This window comes from Centroberyx gerrardi, chromosome 13 (assembly GCF_048128805.1).
Source record: "Centroberyx gerrardi isolate f3 chromosome 13, fCenGer3.hap1.cur.20231027, whole genome shotgun sequence".
NCBI classification, from domain to species: Eukaryota; Metazoa; Chordata; class Actinopteri; order Beryciformes; family Berycidae; genus Centroberyx; species Centroberyx gerrardi.
In genome coordinates this window covers 6,869,902-6,890,954 of record NC_136009.1, presented here as the reverse complement: position 1 = coordinate 6,890,954, position 21,053 = coordinate 6,869,902, and the positions used below count along the sequence as shown (strand labels likewise).

General features: G+C 40.3%; 1 protein-coding gene across 1 annotated transcript; it reads left to right on the top strand.

Annotated features, from left to right (window-relative positions):
• The first annotated feature begins 5,308 nt into the window (after positions 1–5,308).
• On the top strand, positions 5,309–18,687 carry LOC139912678 (cysteine-rich secretory protein LCCL domain-containing 1-like). The gene is made up of 15 exons (XM_071900541.1): positions 5,309–5,378; positions 5,703–6,046; positions 10,575–10,693; positions 11,173–11,305; positions 11,742–11,857; positions 12,568–12,668; positions 13,403–13,573; positions 13,703–13,763; positions 14,134–14,200; positions 15,490–15,620; positions 15,785–15,828; positions 15,944–16,016; positions 16,666–16,735; positions 17,099–17,232; positions 18,073–18,687. The coding sequence occupies exons 1-15, from the start codon at positions 5,309–5,311 to the stop codon at positions 18,122–18,124; spliced, it is 1,686 nt and encodes a 561-aa protein (XP_071756642.1). The 3' UTR covers positions 18,125–18,687.
• Positions 18,688–21,053: the final 2,366 nt, after the last annotated feature.

Here is a 21,053-nt window from a genome sequence, read left to right as displayed (position 1 = left end):
TTTTACTGCATGTGTCAGTGAGAATGGAAATTAGAACTGTACACCATCTATAGAAGCAGTCATGATACCACCCATACAGCATTCAACACACAATCCCATATTATGTTTGATTTTATACATTTCACACACACAAATGAATACCAGTGGCAACATGGGTGTCAACATTGGAAAGATGTAGTGGTAGATATTAGATAGATAACAGTACATATGCATGCAGAAGTGAAAATAAATGAGGTAGAAGGATATAAGGATCAGGATTAGGTCAGCAGATGTCGATGTTTGACAATTTCATTATTTCAGCTAGTCTGTCTGTCCGTGCAAATGTTGGCCAAACACAAACAACATTCAAATAATACAGAAGTTTGAGCCAGTCTAGAAGGTTTTGGAAAGCTTGGAGAGTAAAATACTTTGGATTTGTAAGGATTGAAGTACATTCCTTGTCTGTATTACTGTATATAAAAGCACACACACACACACACACACACACACACACACACAATGATGTATACTTATATTTATTGTACAGTCTATATGACTGATTTGTAATATTCAAGCTGTTTTGGACTCTATATATTGGTGTGAGTCACCTCTTCATGTTTTATGTTTCTATGTCTTGTACTGTTTGGTCTTGGATCTATGTGGAGTATTGAGTGTCATGCGCTTGTTGCAGCACCAGTTGTGCATTTGGGACAATACAGTTGACTTGAACTGGAACTTGAAGCTGGAAAGACAGAAGCACATGGCAGCGCAACAGAGCACTAGAAATCCTGGCAGGCAGTTGTACAAGTGTTTCTTGACAAGTTGGTTCAAAAGGTTTTAGCTTGTAAAATGAGGCTCTGTCAGCAAACAAGGCTATGTTTCATTAAAAACAAGTATTAGACCTGAGCTGCATCTTGTTTTTTCCTTCAGTTTCCATCTTAGAGTTCACCACAATGCTGCATTTAGCTGGTACAAATTGTATCTGGAGGATGACGCCCCCTACTGGTTTGGTTTCAGAACAGTTTGCAGCCCAGTCACTCTTTGCTGATGCCACCACCAATGTCAGGAGCTACATTCACTTTTTCTTAACACTGCACTATTACTACAGCTAAAACTACCATTATGACTACTGCTACTCTCACACACACACACACACACACACACACACACACAGTCAGTTTAGGGGCAGCAGCGGTTGGCAGACGGCAGGCATCTCTCTCTCTGTCCAGCAGCTCTCTTACGCCCCCTGCTGACTGAGGTCTTGTCTGCTTTCTCTCGCTACTTCTTCCTCTCTTTCAGGACGGCTCAGATGTTTCTCACCCACTTAATCACCAGTCCGGGAAAGTGCTGAAGGCAGGATCAGAAAAAAACAAGGATTGATGAGGACAAGCGAAACAGCTCAAACTCTATTTATCAAATCAGGTCACCACAAACCTTTTACACAAATGTTATGTGTATGTTTTTAATTTTGATAGCTCCATGAAGTGTATAGTATATTTTTGTATAAAAGCTAGAATTGTCTAATTATAGGTCATTAGGCTACAAGTATAGTGATGCAATGTTATCAGGACCTTAATTACACTGTATCATACTATTGACACTGGTGGCAGTGAAGAACCTGTATCTTTGTCATCTTTTACACAATAAAGATTTCATAATGTTGGATGATGCTCATGATGACTGTTGGCTCTTTGTACTTTGTATTCTTTGCATGGATCTGCTCAATCACAGCTGATGCATGGGACTTGTTCAGATGGAAAATTGCACTTCACAAAAAAAGCTTTTTCCAGTAGGTGGCAGCAGATACCTGTGACAGCTCAAACATTGCTCTGCCATATCAAAACAGTTGCAAAGACCCTTGAATTAAAGCTAACAATATCTACTCTCATATCTACATACTGTACACACACACACACACACACACACACACACACACACACACACACACACACACATACATACATGCATATTATGATATATAAATATTAACAGGCATGTAGATGTACACAATAATTAGTAACAATCATTTGGTAAGAAGAATACTTTTGACATTTTGCTTCTGAGTTTGTCTGATTTTCAACTTAGTGGAGTAGGGATTCAAATCCTGACCAAAATTATTATTATTATATACAGTATATTCTTATTTTCTTTTTCTGAAATTTGCCATACACTTTTACAGTGAGAAATATTCTTGTTAAAAGACAGTGGGCCAGGCTGCTATCAGCTTAGGCTGCACCCTCAAGGAGGCACCCAAGGGCCCGTCACCTCTGCAGTCTCTCTGTCATCACCAGCCTGAACCAGAATCACTGCTGATGCTGATGCTGATGCTGCACTGGTCCACACATGCACTGATGAACTGGCGTTGGCTAGTCTTTGTCTTGTGTCTTTATTACACCTAAATATCTGTAATGCTTCTACTTATATTTTTATGGCCAACAGATTGCACTGAAAGCCATATTTTCAGTCATTGTGAAATCAAAGAAGTTAACTGTGGAATCATGGGTTAGAGTGACCATGGAGAACGTTGTCCGGTTGTAAAGTCAGGGCTCGTTGCCATTTTCTGTCCCTCACAAGCCAAAGCTTAACCTCACTCATTTGTTCATGACTGGACTTTCCATTGGCAGTGCCTTCTTTCTATTCTATTTTGTCCTGATAAATGCTCATACATGATTGTAGTCCACCTCTATTAACTTTACTGAATGATGACATGGTTAAAGAATGTCTATGTGCATAGACTAATTGCTGTAAAAGGCAGTATTAATTTATAAGTTGATGGATATTTTAAGCAACAATTAGTGACCATTGGGTAAATTAGTTCTATGACTTGGTGGATAAAAATATCGCAATAAATTTTCCTGACTCACCATACGTATTGTCACATTTTTGTATTGCGATATGTTGAATTTCGATATATCGTCCCATCCCTACCAGTTTCTGTCCAGTACATCTTGTTCAGCTTGTTCTATCCTACAGTACTGTCCTGTTTTCTTCAACACATTTTACCTAATTCCCTTCATTTTGCCCTCGGACTCCACCACAAGCAGAGCTCTGGGGGGGAAATGGGGACAACTCGAAAGAAAATACACTCAACTTTCTACCATGGCGGGCAAAATCTGCACTGCCTGGTGGACAATCAGGGAAGGGCAGAGGAAGCAGAGAGAGAGAGAGAGAGAGAGAGAGAGAGTGCACACACACGCACACATACACACACACATCCTACCCACAAACTTTCACAAATGTTCTAGTGTATGTAAAGGCAGATGAATCAGTGCTTTGTGGTCATGTCGCAGGGGAATACTGGCCACCCTGCTGGCTGCTGCTGCTGCTGCTGCTGCTATTCTCACACACAGCCACGAAAAGCCTGACGGGATCTCAGACAAGTTCAACCTTCAAGGACAAGGAATACACCAGACACTGATGGTCAGGATGGGATGTAGGACGCCTTGGTGCAAAACCTAGAAGTTCTGCTCATTTCTGCTCGTACAAAAAATAACCTAATACATAAAGAAGAACACTATACAGATGTCATTGCAAACTGTATAAGTCCCTATAGGAGTATAGTAGTGATACAACAGGAGATAAAATCTACCATAAAGTATGATAAAGTCACTATAAACTCACTATTGAGTACCACAGACACACTATTACTCCCTATATATAATATTATAGGAATATTGTAGTGATGCCTTAGGAGCTAAAAAAAATATTGTAAAGCATGATAATGCCTCTGTAAACTCCCTATTGAGTACCATAGACACACCATTAGTCCTTATAGGAATATCATATGGATATGGTGATTTTTCATTAGGATGACTTTATATCCAACTTCAACATGGAGCTTTACATTTTTCATAGTAAGCCAAATAATTATTGATAGTGCTACCTATTTTTGGGCTATTAAGAACTAGTTTGGCCATGGCTTCCTGTTGAATAAAAAAAATCCCCCAAATCCTGACAACAGGTAAACAGCAAAATGCGCATTTTCATAACACGAGTGGGCTGCTCTCATAACATCCACAAGTTTACCTTCACGTCACTTCGAGTGGGATCAGGTTCAGTCCTCAAATAGTTCAAGCCTGGAGTTCTTTCAGAGGTCCTGCCCGGGGGGGTGTATATATGTGTGTGTGTGTGTGTGTGTGTGTGTGTGTGTGTGTGTGTGTGTGTGTGTGTGTGTGCTGGGGGGGTGGGAGGGGTTGGGGGTCTGGAGGCGTGGTCCGCCGCTCTGCGCGTCGCTGAGCGCAAATTTGGCATATAAGCGCAAAAGGAGCAGCGCTCTCGTGAAGCCAGCAGCGCACTGAGGGACCTGAGGAATTCAACAGGTACCTACAGAGTCTCTGAGCTCTCCGTCCTCCACCGTGGATGTACAGTCTCAAAGAAAGCCGACTCTCTGCCCTCATTTTCCTCTGTGATGGAAGGAATTAAAGGCTCTCTGGAGTGGAGAAGTGTCATTCTGCTGTAATTGCAAACTGATTTAGCAGCTGGAATATTGCGCCTCGGAGATATTTTGATCTCGTGACCGGTGTATTGTGTTGAAAGGTAAAGAAAACAATTCATCGGTGACTTTGTAATTATACACTGAACACTGTAATATTCCTATAGGACTTATAGTGTGTCTGTGGTACTTGACGTTACTACTTTACTTTTTTACTTAAAAAAAAAACCTAAAATATTCTATAGTATCACTATAATATTCTTATAATATCCCTATAGGGACTTGTAGTTTTGCTGTAAAAGTTATTATAGGATTACTATAGTTTCTAAGGGATAATTAAATGAAAAATTCAAATGCATGATTTCATTAAAACATTTCTTTGTCATGACTAAACTGTGGCAAGCTTCCCTGCAGTGCATGCTTGCATTGCACGGAGTACATACGTACAGTAGCCCACGCATGCGCATGAAATATTAACATGTGCTCAACAAAAATACTTTCCAATGACATAACGTGTGAAAACTGGATTTACAGTGGTCCTACTGTGTGTAGAGAGGTAGTGAACTGCAGATGCACCCTGAATACTTACAAGGCTGTATTGATGTCATGTTTGAAGTCAAGTCCCCTATAATTACAGCATTATTAAAAAGACAGAGAATAGATTGGACTGCCTCTAGGTTCCTTTAAAGATGCTGTAGTGAAGGTTCTCTATTGGATGCGGCATTTATTTTCCTTTCCCATGTATGAGAAATAATCAGGGGAATACCATTCATCTCAATGAGTCACAATATTCTTTAGATTGTTAGCAATATTCTCATCTCCTTTGATAATCCAATCAGAATTTAGCATGATGGGAACCACAGGAGAAACAAGAATGTAAGTTCTGATGTAGCGCAAATGCTCAGCCTGGTTTTGCAGACCAACTCCATGTTTTATTATGGAAGTGCAACCAGTCCCAAACCAGAAAGTCTGTGCCCTGATCTCCAGAAAATCCTCTTCATACCCTTTTTATTTTTCCCAGTTTGTTCCCTATTGAGCTGTACATTGGTGTAGCATCACAGATTAAAGGGCGGTGCAAGCTCTCTTCTCTCTTGTTCATGAACATGGGAACCAGCAGCAAATGAAGAGTGCGAGTGCCCAACGCTGAAATTCAGTGGTATTCCCCTTCAAATTGAGGCTACTCTACAAAATCAGTTCTTCTTCAGATTTTAAATAGCATGTGAAAGCCTTGCCCTCATTGAAATTATTGTCTATCCCCACTGTTGCGTTCCCTTCCCTCTCTGTTTTGCAGGCAACAAAAAATACCCTCCGTCCAAGAACCTACACAATCCTTCAGTATCCAGTGTTTACCCCATGATGAAGCACCGTCCTCCTCCTGCTCCTCTTTCTCGGGGCTGGCTGAGAGTGGCCGGCCTGCTGCTGTGTTTGAGCCAGACGGTCCTCTCGCTGGTCCTCCCCAACTCCACGCGACTGGAGTCCATCTTGGACAAGTACAAGGACAGGGACGACGAGTGGTGGAGGGCCAGGCCGAGAGGGAAGAGGGCCATCAGCGAGGGAGACATGCACCTCATCCTGGATCTGCACAACAAGCTCCGTGGCCAGGTCTACCCGCCTGCCTCCAACATGGAGTACATGGTAAGTGCTGAGGCCGCAGCCGTTTGTCAGCGAGGTAAGTCTGTGTTTTAAGCTGGAATACGTGATATTGCTGAAGACAGTCCCAAGGTCCATCCCTGCATACCTCTCTGTTATTTAACTTCATGAGAAATACCAGTTCACTTCAGGAAACCGAGTGCTGCCTCAAGTGCTGAATAATTGGATGAGCAGAGAGTTTGTATGTGTGTGTATGCGTGTGTATTGTGTGTGCGTGCATCAAGTAGCGACATGCAAAGGCAAACCAATATTTGAGGAATTTATTTTAGGGAAATTATTTTTGCATACAGACAAAACTTTTCTCAAGGTTTCTCAGTAGCTACACTTCCACAACCCTTCAGAATAGAATAGAATAGAATAGACACCCAGTTCTTCCAGGGTTGTGGGTCCATGTCTAGTGACTCTAGCCAGATCAGGGAGGTTTAACTCTTTGCCCTGGAAGCACACAGAGCTCAGACTGATCAAAGTCACTGGTCTCCCTGCCAAGCAAGAAAAGCACTTTGCTGCTTCTACCACTGCTGCTATCCTGACCAGAGAAACACAGAGAGAGAGAGAGAGAGAGAGAGAGAGAGAGAGCCAAAGCCACCAGCTGGCTATAGTTCCAGCTCCAGTGCTGTGCGCCTGCTTGCCCGCCCTTGCTAACCCTGGCCCGGTGCCAGTTTTCACCCCCGCAGTGTTGTCCTGCCCTCTACCTCAACCATCTCTCCCTCCCTCCCTCCCTCCCTCCCTCCCTCCGTCTTCCACTCTATCACTCCATTTCTCCTCTCGCTTCGACTCTCCCCCCCCTCGCTCTTTCTCCTCCTTGATCTTCAGCCTCACAAGCCTTCCCTCAGGCTTTTCTTCACCCTCCTCCACTCTCTCTCTCTCTCCTTCTCTCTCCTCATCCATCGTAACTCACTCAAACCCTGGCTGAGGTGAATGTTATCTTTTATTTGATCCTACATGCATTTCATTTTGGGTGCCGAGGTGGTGAATCTATTTCAGCCATGTCGAGCCTCACCGTTTCAAGTGCGGGGTACAGCAGTGTAAATGTATGTTATATACACTAAACCAGTGTTTCTTTAGCGAGGGATACTATTACTGATGATAATGTGGTGGTGAGGCAGGGTAGTACCAGTATTTGGTTTTCAGAGTGCATGATTTGGAGGCCAAGGTGCTGCACCTCACTGTAGCTTTGACTCTTTCATTTTACAGTTTTACAATAGCCTTTCAGCAAAAGCCCCTGAAATAACAATGAAACCGCATTTCGAGAGCATTTTGCTTCCTTAATGTGATGTATTTCCTGTTGAAACAGGATGTTGGGGCGGGGAGGGATCATTCAAAAGTGTAAACCAATGGGATATCAGTTAGGAAGAGAAAGGCAGTTTTATTGGATGGGAGGGAAGGGATTGTTCACAAATCTGTGATGTTTTTATTGGTTGGAATTTTTACTGGTACATGATGAAGTCACCACTGAAGATTTTACGTTTTCCAGGAAGTAAAGGTAATGTGATTTGATATAAAAATACAATAAAATATATTTTTTGTAAAAACATTTTGGCATAAATAGGTGTATGGTAACAGATTGAATTCCCTAAAAAGGCTAAAAGGTCAGTTTTATTTCAGTTTGACTTGTTTTGGCGACAATTTGGTGATAAGCAGTCAGTGCTTTTAGTCAATGTAGGCACTGGTCCAATATACTGTAATAATAAAGACATTCAGTGTAGACTGCAGCTTCTTATATTTCTTCTACCTTCATATATTTATCCCAACAAACTGCTGTTGTTGCTTCTGTAAACATAAAACGCATCACATTTATTCATAAGAAAAAGTCGCAAATTATTACTTTAAACAAACAGGTTATGGCTAGTGATAACAATTCTGAGAGGAGCAGGATTTCACGTTTCCTTCCTTCATACTTTCTTCTGTAGAGGTCTATCTTGAGCAGTGGATATCTCCCTAAAGTCTACTGCTCTAAAAGCTTTCCTCTTTATATTACACTTGCCTCAGTAGCAGAGGTGGTCCCAGCAGATGGTAGGAAACAGGTCTGTATTTTGGGAGCTTAATGCTCTATGGAATGCAGAAGGAGATTTGGAGTTGCTACCATGACCTTTCTCCCAAGGCGGGTGGGCAGTCCATCTTCCTCTTTGCTGGATAATTGAGCATGAAGAATAACAAGAGCATGGAGAAAATAATGAGCTGGCTAAGATCATTAGTATCCACACCAGTTTGTTAGCAGTGAAAGCTTCACCCTGAACTTGAATTCCACCATAACGTGTAGAGGGGTTGAGATGAGCTGTATTGCCTTATTGAGCAGGGATAGGGACTGCAAACGGGAATAAAATCAAAGTGGGTAATTGCATTGGAGTTTCAAGGAACAAAAGCACAATCAACAAAAATAAAAAGAGTGTTTGTTCCAAAGTGAGATATAAACCATTTGAAAAAGTGACACTTATAACAACAAAATGATTGATAGTCCAAATTAGCTTTTTAAAGGATAGTAGATTTTTAAGTCCTTGATTTACAGACAAACCCTTTATATTTTAGATATATTGAATGATGAACCTGATGATTTTTTTTTTCCAAATAGGATTTATAGGATTTTAGAAATGGGCAATTCAAATACATTTGGTCATAATTGTTGGTGCACTTGGTCATCTGTGTCTCCTCAACTTGTTGCGTATACTATCATGGCCTTAACAGCTGAGCATGAACAAATACAATATTGCTGAGCAAGCATAAAGTAGCTTAGAGCAGAAAATCACTTCTGTGTGCTGATATCTTACCCACTACTGGATTGTGGCCAAAGCACTACAGAGTGGAAATATCACCCCTGCAAGTGTGCGAATCGGGGCCTGAACAGAGACCGGGGGCCACAGTGAATGGGCAACAGTGTGCACAGTATGCTACCCATAGCCGAACATGTGGAACACATTATGGTGGTCAATCAGAGCAGTTACAGCTCCACTCTTAAGCATTATCCTATTAGTTTTGATGTGTGATAGCCTTAATAAGACCGAACAGTAAGCCAACAGCAGAGCACACTGTGCCTATTCTCCACCCCCAGCGATGTCAACAGTAACTTAACTTTGCTGCAACATTTGAATTCCTCAAGCCCTCTACCCATGCAGGTCCCCTTTGTCCAAAACTAGAGGTGTGTGAATAGTTTCCAGGTTTTTTGACTTCAATTGAGGTTAATTTTGCAGCGTGTTGACGCACAGAGAGCGAGTGGTTTTACTGTAAAGATGGCATCAAGGCCCCTAACAATGACTCTCTGTTTGGTATGCTTTCTATTTCTTTATTTTCTCTTAGCTTGTTTTATGAGACCAAAACTTACTGGAAACAAGCTATGAAATAACCACAGTGAATAGTAGCACCAAGCTGCAAGTTGATGTGCTGGTGATGATCTCTCTCTCTCTCTCTCTCTCTCTCTCTCTCATACATGTGTATGTGTGTGTGTGTGTGTGTGTGTGTGTGTGTGTGTGTGTATGTGTGTGTGTGTGTGTGTTTGATAGGAGTAGCCTAGTTTTGACTATCCTGTGTTAAAGTTGTGGGAGGCATGTGCTGCAGCTACAGTACTTAACAGTATAGAGCAGCTTCATCTTAGACATGAAAGGGGTATGTTTCTTACACTTCCCCTCAAGTATGTGCACTTCTTTTTTCAGATTGTTTTTTTTCATGGGATTTGTGGTTATGAGGTTGCTTGAAGGAAATGATAGGATATTTGACTAAGGTAATTGGTGGGTTTGATTAACCCTCTGAGTCACCAGGATGAGCTAGATTGGAGTTAGATTGGAGTTAGTTATACAAACATTTCTTGGCGGCAGAAATAATGTCATTGAGTTAAACCTCAGTGGGCGGAGCCAAAGAACCACAGTTTTTCTGGCTACGTAACATTAGGCTGAAGCCCATTGAAAAAGGTAAAGGGGTAAGAGGAGGTAGCACTCTTGCTACTAACTGAAAAAATGCAATCTAACCATACTAAGTTATCTAGGTTAGCTAGTTAGCCTAGCTGACCTTCCAAGTTCAAACTAGCTATACTAGCGTATAGCTATCAAGGTTAGTTAGCTAGCCTGCTGACCTTCTCAGATTATGAATGACATGAATGAATGAAAAAAGAAGCCATTGCCATTTATGTTTTATGTTTTATATTTCAACCAAAGTTCTGCTGCTTTGTCGTTCAAGTTTACCACTTGGCTAATTTGCTTTCTGAAAAACTTTGGTTCTTTGGCTCCGCCCATTGAGGTTTAACTCAACCAATTAGATTTCTGCAATATGTTTTTTTAAGCAGTATTTCAGTATAACTAAAACTCCAATCTGCCACTAGGATCAACCGAGTGTATGTCCTAATGTGTTCTGCTATGTTTTTATGTGTTAATACCACTCATGTCTAATATAATTCTGCATGTGTGCAATTGTGTATTAGTTTATCATCTTGAGGAGGCAAATACCTTTTTACAAAGTGTCTGTATGTTTGTCTTTGTCGCGTGTCTATGTGTGTGTGTGTGTGTGTGTGTGTGTGTGTGTTCTCCAGATGTGGGATTATGAGTTAGAGAGGAGCGCGGAGCACTGGGCACATAGCTGCCGTTGGGAACATGGACCGAGCCACATGTTGACACAAATAGGACAAAACCTTGGTGCACACTGGGGCAGGTCTGTATGCACAGATACTACAGTAGGGGAGGGGAGTAGGTCAGTTGTTCATTGCTGTTTCATCCAATAGAAAATAATAATAATAGTATTGTCTATCATTTTCTTACCTTACCTTATGTCAATAGAGATGTTACCAAATCAAATTGCACCACAACAAACTCTGCCTTTGCCCAGACTGTTTTTCCAAACTTCACAGCTCAGGGTGTTTTTTTGTTGTTGTTTGTATTAATAGTACTTCATGTAGATTTTATGATCCTAGTGCCTACAATCCCCACTCAAAACTCACTGTATGATTTCATGGAAACCTCAGCAAGGCAGTTCAGTTGCTGAAAGTTGGATATAGACATTATCAATAGATTAGATAAGATAGGATTGATAGACAGCATTTGAATAACTTTTTTCCCCATGTACGTTTTTGTTACCTAACAATAATAATTTGCAAAAAAAAACCATAATACCTTTCCATTCCATTCCATTAGGGACCGCCCCCCTACGTTCCATGTCCAGGCCTGGTATGATGAGGTGAGGTACTTTAGCTACCCGTATCCCCAGGAGTGTAACCCCCACTGCCCCTTCAGATGCTCAGGGCCGGTCTGCACCCACTACACTCAGGTAAGGGCTTGGAGTTTCTGTAGATGGCGCTCTTTTCTTTGTCTGTTCAGCCATGGTGGCTATCGCTGCTCATGCTAACTACCCAGTTCTTCTTCTGTTTATTCCAAACAAACCAGAAACGTAAAACGCATGACCTCCTGTGCAGGATTTTTCCCTAATTCATTCTTTCTATTTATGTTCCTGTGATGAGGACAGGGTCAAATAAATACTTATGTAGACTATTCAGATGCCGGCGTAATTGGTCCACTTTTAACTTAAATGCTGCAGTTGAGAAGTACATTTTAATCAAGGCATGGCTTAATCTGTACCTGAGATAGTCCAACACTTTTGACACTAAGTATTTGTGGACTTTGAAAAATCCAGCCACAAGCCCTGAGAAATGTGAGCGGACCACTGACCGATTTCCTTTGTTTGTACATCTATTTAAATTTTTTAGTTGGTGTGGGCGACTAGCAACCGTATTGGCTGTGCCATCAACGTGTGTTACAACATGAACGTATGGGGAATGATCTGGGCTAAAGCCGTCTATCTGGTCTGCAACTACTCTCCACCGTAAGGTTTTTGCTTTCCTATCAGTAAATAAGATGTGATACAACTCCCTCAACATCATAAAGATCATCTGTAAACATGTAAAAATTGATATTTCAGCGTCAGAATCATTTTCATTCATAATCTTTATGTAGTACTCAGAAAACACATTGTGAGAGCATCAAGTTTATGAACAGAAGCACAAAAGGAAAGACACAAATATTTACAATCATCAATTAAAACATTCACTAATCATCAATTAAAACATTCACCAATCATCAATTAAAACATTCACCAATCATCAATTAAATCATCCACTAATCATAAATTACAACATTTACCAATTATCAACTAAAACATGCACATTTCAAGCTAATTGGGTTCTTTATTAGATATCTGAGTTGTCTTATTGCAAGCAAAGCCTCAAGCTCCAGTGTATACTGTAATCATCATTTGATTAGCCAAATACAGAAATGTATCTTAGTGGCATTGGTGCAGAGAGCTATCATCAACATACGTAGTAACACAAATATGATGGAATCACATACAGTGCAAAGGGAAGTGCAAGACTTACAATAGATGGTAAACTACTGTATTTCATTCATGGAGTACTTCATCACACCTCCTTCATCTCTTGCTTCATATAGCTACATCACAATTTTTACTTTATGTTTGGGCACCAATTTTTGTCCTTTTCTCCTGTCATAAATCCCTGTTATGGTTGGTGTTTTCAGGGGGAACTGGTGGGGTCATGCTCCATACAAACACGGAACTCCCTGCTCTGCCTGTCCAGCCAGCTACGCCGGAGGCTGCAGGGACAACCTCTGCTACAAAGGTGGGTTTGGGACGGTATTGTGGTTTGCTGTTGTGTTTTTTTCTTTTTGCGTTACTGTATACCTTCACTATACTGTCTGTAATGCTAGTAGATTTACTGGCGGAGAATGGGCTGCCCTCCCTTGGTTGGCTATGCTCTGGACAGTTGATGAGAGATAGGTTGTTAAAGAGCTAATTTTAGGGAAATGCACATTTTACATCCACTACTTTGCCCTGATTTGGCTCCTGTCTTGTTAAAAGTGCTATGTGTGCCATTTTAAAATCATTACCACCTTAATTTTGAGACATTATTACAATTACCATTGAGAAACAAGACCATCACTGAGGAAATTGGCAGCCTCTACCGGCCTCTACTCTGCATTTTACATTGTGTGCCACCGGGGATTTGGCAGGAAATCTGTTGGATTGCTTTATGGCACAAAGAGGAACTGCTTTACGGCACAAAACAGGAAGAGGGCGCTGTTCTTCCAGAGCAAGCACAGCTAAAGCTTTCAGAGTTTCTCACAATGGCAGATGGTGGAAGGAGTGAAAGTGGAAAAATCAAAAAATCTGATTGGCTTTGAACATGTTTATTCTCTTTATTGCACTCATTGTCAAGTCAAGTTAATGGTTAGGATATGCCTAAAATGTAAATATAAATGTACTCATGTAGGGTGTAAGAGTAGTGTTAAGTGACCAGGTTTTTAGAAACTGGTTTTATTATAAACCTATTGCATAACCGGTTCATGTTTTCAGATGGGGGTGTTGAGAGGCGTCCAGCTCCTGAGATTGAGGAGACCAACTACATTGAACCAGAACCTGACCCAGTGAGGGAGAGGGATCCCCCCCAACCCAGAGCCCAGTCCCCCAACCCCTCACCCAATGACAACCTGGAGAGGAACCAGGTTGTCAGCACAGAGCAGATGTGTAAGGACTGCTCCCACAATGATGCATCTCTGCAAATAGGACAGTGTGCATTATTTTGCTTTGATTTTTTATAAGATATGTGTATGAACATAATATTTTTCTAAGTAATATGCTTACTTGTGATTTTAGGCCAACAGATGGAGTGTGACACAAAGCTGAGAGATCAGTGCAAGGGGACGACCTGTAACAGGTACACACTAACAAAAAGAGTAATACTGTAGCAGACCAGGGTTACATAATACAGTATTTGCAAATGATTCTTGGTACTGTATTTGTTATAAGACAATTCAGATACAAACATACCAAAAGAACTTTTAAATACGTTCCCATCATTGCCTTAACTTTGTTGCATTATCTGTATTATAGTCCCTTTCTGATCTTCTAGTCCTGTGATTACTGTATATATGGCATTTCATTGGCTACAGAAAAAATGACATTGTTGGATAGTTGTTTAGAATCTTATGGTTTCTTGTTTTTGTTTTTGTGTTCTTTAATTTTAGTGAATGGAGTGAACTTGTATGGCAATGTATTGTTTACTTAACTATTGCTTCTGCCCATAGGTATGAGTGTCCACCTGGTTGCCTTGACAGGCCTGGAAAAGTAGTTGGGACTGCATATTATGACATGGTAAATTATCATTTGGGACAATCTTTTGTGTTTTTATTGTGCAATAACAGCCCCTATCGAGTGCAGCAAAAGGCTACAGTAGAGTTCCTAAACTTTTTTCAGCTAGCAAACCAATATAAGAAATTCAGTACCTTACCCTGGGACCAAGTCCTAGTAAAACATATTGCTACTCTTGTCCTATGGGGACCCTCTCCCTAGGTCAATTTTATTTAAGAAGTCAGACTGTAGTTTGCAATATTATTCAAAGTCAAGGTTATATCTTGTGAGCAAAAAATTTTTGTGCAGCAAGGCATGAACAAAAACAAGCAATACACATGAAATTAATACAAAATACATTCACATAATAAAAGAATATGTAAATCCAGAATAAATGTAAACTGTAGAAGTGATGAATTAAGAAAAGTTATTGCACTTGGCTATATATTGCCGCTTTTCCACCGCATGGTACCGGCTCAACTCGACTCGACTCTACTCACCTTTTTTGGTTTTCCATTGGGCAAGTACCAGGTACCAGGTACCATATTACCTGGTACCTGGTACTTTTTTTGGTAGCACCTCCGTCGAGGTTCCAAGCGAGCTGAGGCGATACCAAAAGGCGACGTGAAAACACATTGAGGGGGTACTATCTGCAGTGGGAAAAAAAGTAGTTCTACCAAAAGCGAGTAGAGTCGAGTCGAGTTGATTTGAGCCGGTACCATGCGGTGGAAAAGCGCCATTAATATATATATATATATTTTTTATATTTAAAACAGATTAAAAATATCCCATAATAAGTCCAAAAATTTCAGCTGGGAGATTGCAATTGTGTAGATGAGTCTGTTGGTCTAAGACTTTAATCTCTTGGTAATAGTCTGTAATGAGATCTTGATATCACTAAGTGGAAAATAGAGGGTAGTCACTGACGGAGACAGTGGATCTGGTTCTGTGGTAGACCGTATTCACAGCTGATTTTTTTTAACCTGTGTCCAGTAAAAGTTCATATTGTTATTAAGATACGCTTTGCTTCACATTCATATACTTACAGAAATGGGAGCTGCCGAGTACAACTCTATTTTTCTACTGTTGGCCACTCAGCAGCTCTGCTGTAGCAATCGGGGGTTAAATGCCTTGTTCAAGGACACTTTGGTAGCAGTTGTTGGGGGAGGGGAGATTGTTAATCATTCACTTTCCCCAATCCAGATTTTCCACACCAAAAGGAGAATCAAAAGCTGGCTCCCTTCTGGTCACAAGTTACTGCTGTTATTCTGGAGTATATTGTAAAATAGCCTTGTCTTTGTCGCTTACTCCAGCAATCCAGTGTGTGTGGAGCTGGGTTACATGCTGGCATTATTGACAACGATGGAGGATGGCTGGATGTGACCCGACTAGGCAGAAAACAACAATTCACCAAGTCATACAAGAATGGCATTCAGTCAATTGGGTATGTGTCAGTCTCTCTCTTTGGTTTATTTGTTAAAAAGAGTTTAATTTTACTTAAGTTTAATTCAGTCCAGAGAGATATTTTCACTTATGGAGGGCTACTGAACATATGATCTATGGTAACACAGCACAATACCATAACTTCCGTTTTGTTTAAATTCACAGGAAAAACAGGAGTGCGAATGCCTTCAAAGTAGCTACGGTGCCCGGTAGGAAACCACTTTTGACAATGAAGATACAATTGTCATGTTTTCAGTGAAGATCTATTTTCAACAAGACTGTACTCTTTTTTTATACCATATTTTTGCTGTCTTTTTCTCCCAGTTAAGGCAGTAACATGTGAGACCACTGTGGCAATTTTCTGCCCCTTCAAGAAACCTGTACGACACTGTCCCAGGTAACATTTATTCATTGAAGACAGCAGTTTGGAGAAAAATTTCTTGGAGGCAGAGCTGCTCTGTAGGCAGAAATAATGTCATTGGTTGAGTTAAACCTCAGTGAGTGGTGCCAACGAAGTAGTAAGCAATGTTAGACAAGTAACATTAAAAAGGCAAGAGGTAACAGAAGAGGAAGCTAATAATATGAAGCCTAGAACTCTTGCTACTAACTGAAAAAACTTAATCTAGTTAGCTGAGCAAAGATCATTTGCATGGTCATAAACTAGTGAAAAAGAAGTCCATTGATATTTTTTATTTATATTTTGACCAGAGTTCTTTCTTTGCCCTTTCAAATTTGGCAGTTAGCTCACTTGCGCTCTGAAAAACTGTGGTTCTTTGGCTCCACCCACTGAGGCTTAACTCAACCAATGAGATTATTTCTGCCTCCAAGAAATGTTTGTATAACTAAAACTACAATCTGCTTGAAAATAATCATGCTCCATTAATGCAGGGAAAGAGCTTTTCCTTACATCATAGGCAGCTACACTAAAAGACAATCTGTAATTTGATTAATATAATATATCTCACTGATTCAACAGCAAGAACATAGACCCATAGATGTACTGTAAATATCCTATCACCTAAAGTGAGATATGGCTTTTTCTTTAGGTTGTATTGTCCCAGGAATTGTCTGCATGATACTCGAGCCCGAGTCATTGGAACAAAATATTACTCAGACGTAAGTCCTTGCATTTTGTTTCATTATCATAATTAATCGACCACTACAATCATAGAATCAAGACTGTCCAATATTGGTGTTTAGAAGAGCAATATTGCACTTTGGGCTTCAACCTGCCATTGAACCATCACACCCAAACACACATGACAAGTCACTGTCATATTAACATAGTCTTATCAGTTCCTCAGTTAGGTACCATAAGTGGAGGCACTGTGTTGAGCTATCCATGTGGCTTTGACATAATATGATATAATCTTGGCAGCATGCAACAATCAGCTACTGCATTTATTCTTTAGAGAGCAGAGCAGATTAGATGTGCTTTATAAATATGGTTTGATTGAACACTTTCTGTGTTTTGTCCAGAAATCCAGTATCTGTCGAGCAGCCATACATGCTGGAGTGATCCAGAATGAAGCAGGAGGCTACCTTGATGTGATGCCAGTGGATAAAAGGAAGCAATACAGTGGCAGTTATCAGAATAGCATCACTTCAGAGAGGTATGGCAAAAAAGAAGAAGAAATATGAGGTTTGTGTATTTCAATTGGGAGAACTGGCCAGAAATACAAGGAATTTTATTTCATATACATTTTTTTTGTGTATGCAGAGATGGACATTTTTTACATCCAAGTCTGGGATTCCCATGTAGCATTATTACCTTGATCAATGTGATTGGCAAATTACTTACAATGTAAACTTACAATGGAAGTAATATGATCTGAGTTGTAAGTTACGTTGGTAAAGCTTAGCCAGGTCTCTACAAGCCTGTGTTATTTTAAAGAGCAACTGAAAACATCACCGGGCACCAAAGACCAGCCAATAGCAGATGACAATTTAAGTAGCTTGCTTTTTACCATTAGATGTCAGGCTTTACACAGATTTGGGTTGGGGGCTTATTTAGTCTTTAACAACATAAAGTTTGGCGCTATTTGGCTTGAGAACCCTTGGTCTGCACCCTGGTTCCTAAAGCTATGGGTGAGGACCCAAGATTGGTCACAGGTATTTTGCTGGTGGGTCCCCACATAATGTTTTAATGGGACTGAAACAGTACAAGAGACAATTTTTTTTATTTGGGACCAGGGCTGAGAAAGTTTAAGAGCTCCTGTTCTTATTGATAACATACATTATTGAAAACACCAGTAAAACCTTGTGCATATGGCCTCGATTATGATTTTTATAGCCTTTTAGTAGCATTTTCGAAAGATGAAATGACTTTCATCAATATTCCTTTTTATTAATATTCAAATACAACTTCAAGTCAAAATTTGTCAGCACTCTGAAATGCACATACCACTTACACATCTTTATATCTTCTCCCTTTTCCCTTCTCCTGTTCCCAGCCTGGTGAACCCCACAGGTGGAAAAGCCTTCAGAGTGTTCGCAGTCATCTGAAAAACCACTCCCAAAGGACAGAGTGCCTGTCAAACATGGCCACTTCATATCCAGCAAACCCATTCATTATCATCTCACGACCTGCAATTACATTCATACCTAAACGATTCCGCCTCTCATCCAGCCTCCGACACTAAAACTGTAACATGACTTTATTCAAGGCTTCCCGTTTCACTATGGTCATAAGTGAACAAGCATCCCATAATAGAAAAAGAGATAAAAATGATAATTTTGTAAACCTGGAACAAAAGTATGCCAGTACGGAATTCTGTACTTTTTTCTGTACTCACAACAGCAACCAAGAACAAATTCATTTTTAGCACTTTGTGTTTTTCTACCCCTTTTCCCTAAATTTAAAATTAAAGTTGAACATACCATACTGGACTGCTACACACATCTTGTGCTATCGTGATTTCATGAAAACATGGGGCTTTTTTACGAGCTGATATACACTACAGCATTTTGACCAGATTTAGCAACACTTAGGCTGCCTCACATCATTTCAGAAAATCTAGGCAAAAATATCACGTCTGAGGCTGTTTCAGAGTGTCTGAATAATTCAAGATGTACATCTCACACTAGGTAATTTTTGGGGCAATGTAGATGGATAAAGCTCCCAGCAACAGGCAACAAAGAGACATTTTCCAACAGAATGCTCTTATCTAGACAATGCTGCAACTCTTTAGGCATTGTTGCCCATCGCAGTTGCCTAAAACGTTGCTTAGTGTATCACTGCCTTTAGCCATAATGGTAATATGGTATACAAGAACAATGCTGACAGTCTGAATACATATTGTATATTTTTGTACATAATGTTGTTGTAAATAATATTGAACAGTCTATCCTATCAAATGCTGCATTGCTATTGTTGCCCTGTTCATTTATATTCCTAATCCATTGCCAGTCACATAAAGTCAAACAAGTAATGAATGGTAAGATGTCAAAACAGCTTTTGCATGCACGGTATATACTTGATACTCAAATTCTATCATGGTTTCAGTGTATTCATATGTGTGTAAATATTGTGTATGTAACATAATGGTGTTTTATTTCATGCTACATTTCCCAGCTTTTGTCCATAGATTTATACAGATTAAGCCTGGCTGGCCAGGTTTGTGCATGGCAGAATTACAATTAAAACACGTGGAGATAAAATCCTAATATGCCTTTTTTTTTTACTAATGTAACTGCTGTCTCATTGATCAATGTGATGTTGACTATCATTATTGATGTTATGGATATAATCACAATCAGGCTTAATTTACCTGTACATTGCAGTCTAATCGTGTTTCATTTAACATTCTACCATCTCTGGTGTTTATCACACAGTCGGGGTTTTAGTTCATAAAGTCAATAAGCTTTATTCTGCTGCTCAGCATTAAAGTCTCCTAAAATGCTGAACTGTTTTTGAATGATGAAGCAACAGCCCGGTCCCGGCATTCCCAGTTCTTGGAGCAAGTTGTATTAAATCCTAGTAACACCAGGGGGGGGGGGGCTCAAATCTGCTCCTTAGTTTACATTGTATTACATTACAGTTGTTTTCAGTTTTCGCACACATATGGTCGAGTGGCCGCGCTATTTTAATATCAGTCCCCGCAGCCTCCAGATAGCCTCAGGAATTCGAGCTTTCACATTTCAACAACATCTCAAATTCGGCCGCGAATCAAACTTTCAAATGAAAATTCTTTCTAGAAAGCGCGGGGTGTTTCCAGGAACTGAGGGGAGTGGAGAGGAAGAGAAAGCTGCTTGTTTCAGGTCCAGGGAGGAGGACTGATGTTAAAGCACTCAGACCTGCTTCTTGTCGCTGGCTCCACGTGTTGTTTCAAGTTGAGTTAATGGAAAAAACGCATCGTCAATTCAGTCAAAACACTTGATATTGTTACAGTAGGCTGACAAAAAATATGCATAAACTCTTCACACCCTGTCAGTCCAACTTTTATGAATAAAAGTTGCTTCATGTTTTACAGTGAGGAAAGCTGCATTAGGAGCCCAAACATCAAGCCTCTCGGATCAGGATTCACTACACTTTGCATGTTAGGAATTTAATAAACACTTATCCAGAGCAACACACAATAAATGCGACTGGCGAATACATTTGAATTAATGAATCACTGAAATTGCCATCAGCAAAATAATAAAGTGCCAACACAGACTGAAAAACATTGATGTTCATATATGATCAACAAAGCAAGTAGCCTAGTTATTAAGGTGCTAAGGACAGAAATGTATTTCTTGACAAGCAAAACTCTTTTTTTCTTTGGTCCTGTTGATAGTTTCATTCATTATAATCCAAAGGGTAAAGTGGATCATAACTTTGCAAAGATGTGTAACAGAGAAGCTTTATAGGTTTGAAGTCCATAGAAGAAAAATACTGAATCAGAATACATTGAAGTGTCTACAAGACTGATCTGAATTCTGTGCATTCTGCGATTTCTTGTTTTTATTTTTCAATTCATACTGTATCAATCAACTTAACACTTCAAGACTTCAAGTTTTTGTAAATTCCAGCAGTTTTTATATTCTTTTTTACTTTTCAACAGTGAGGAAAGCTCAGTCTCGGTCCACAGAGTGAGCTGATGTTAAGGTACTCAGGCCCACTGGCTGTGCCAGCAGCCGGACAGACAAAGACCAACTTTGTGTTTTGTCGATCTCAATCTCACAACTTCCCAGGATGCATTTCCCCTCCTTCCTCTGCACTGGCACAGATGTGGTCAGGCTCCAGCTGAAAGCTCCCCGTCAGTCACCCCTCACATACATGAAGAGGCACACACACATACATGCAGCAAGACACACACAGGCAGGCACATACATGCTTGGGGAGACAGGTAAACGCACACACACACACACACACACACACACACACACACACACACACTCATTGGTTACAGAGCCCTTTCTCAGTTATGGATCTTTCAAACGCAGTGGACCG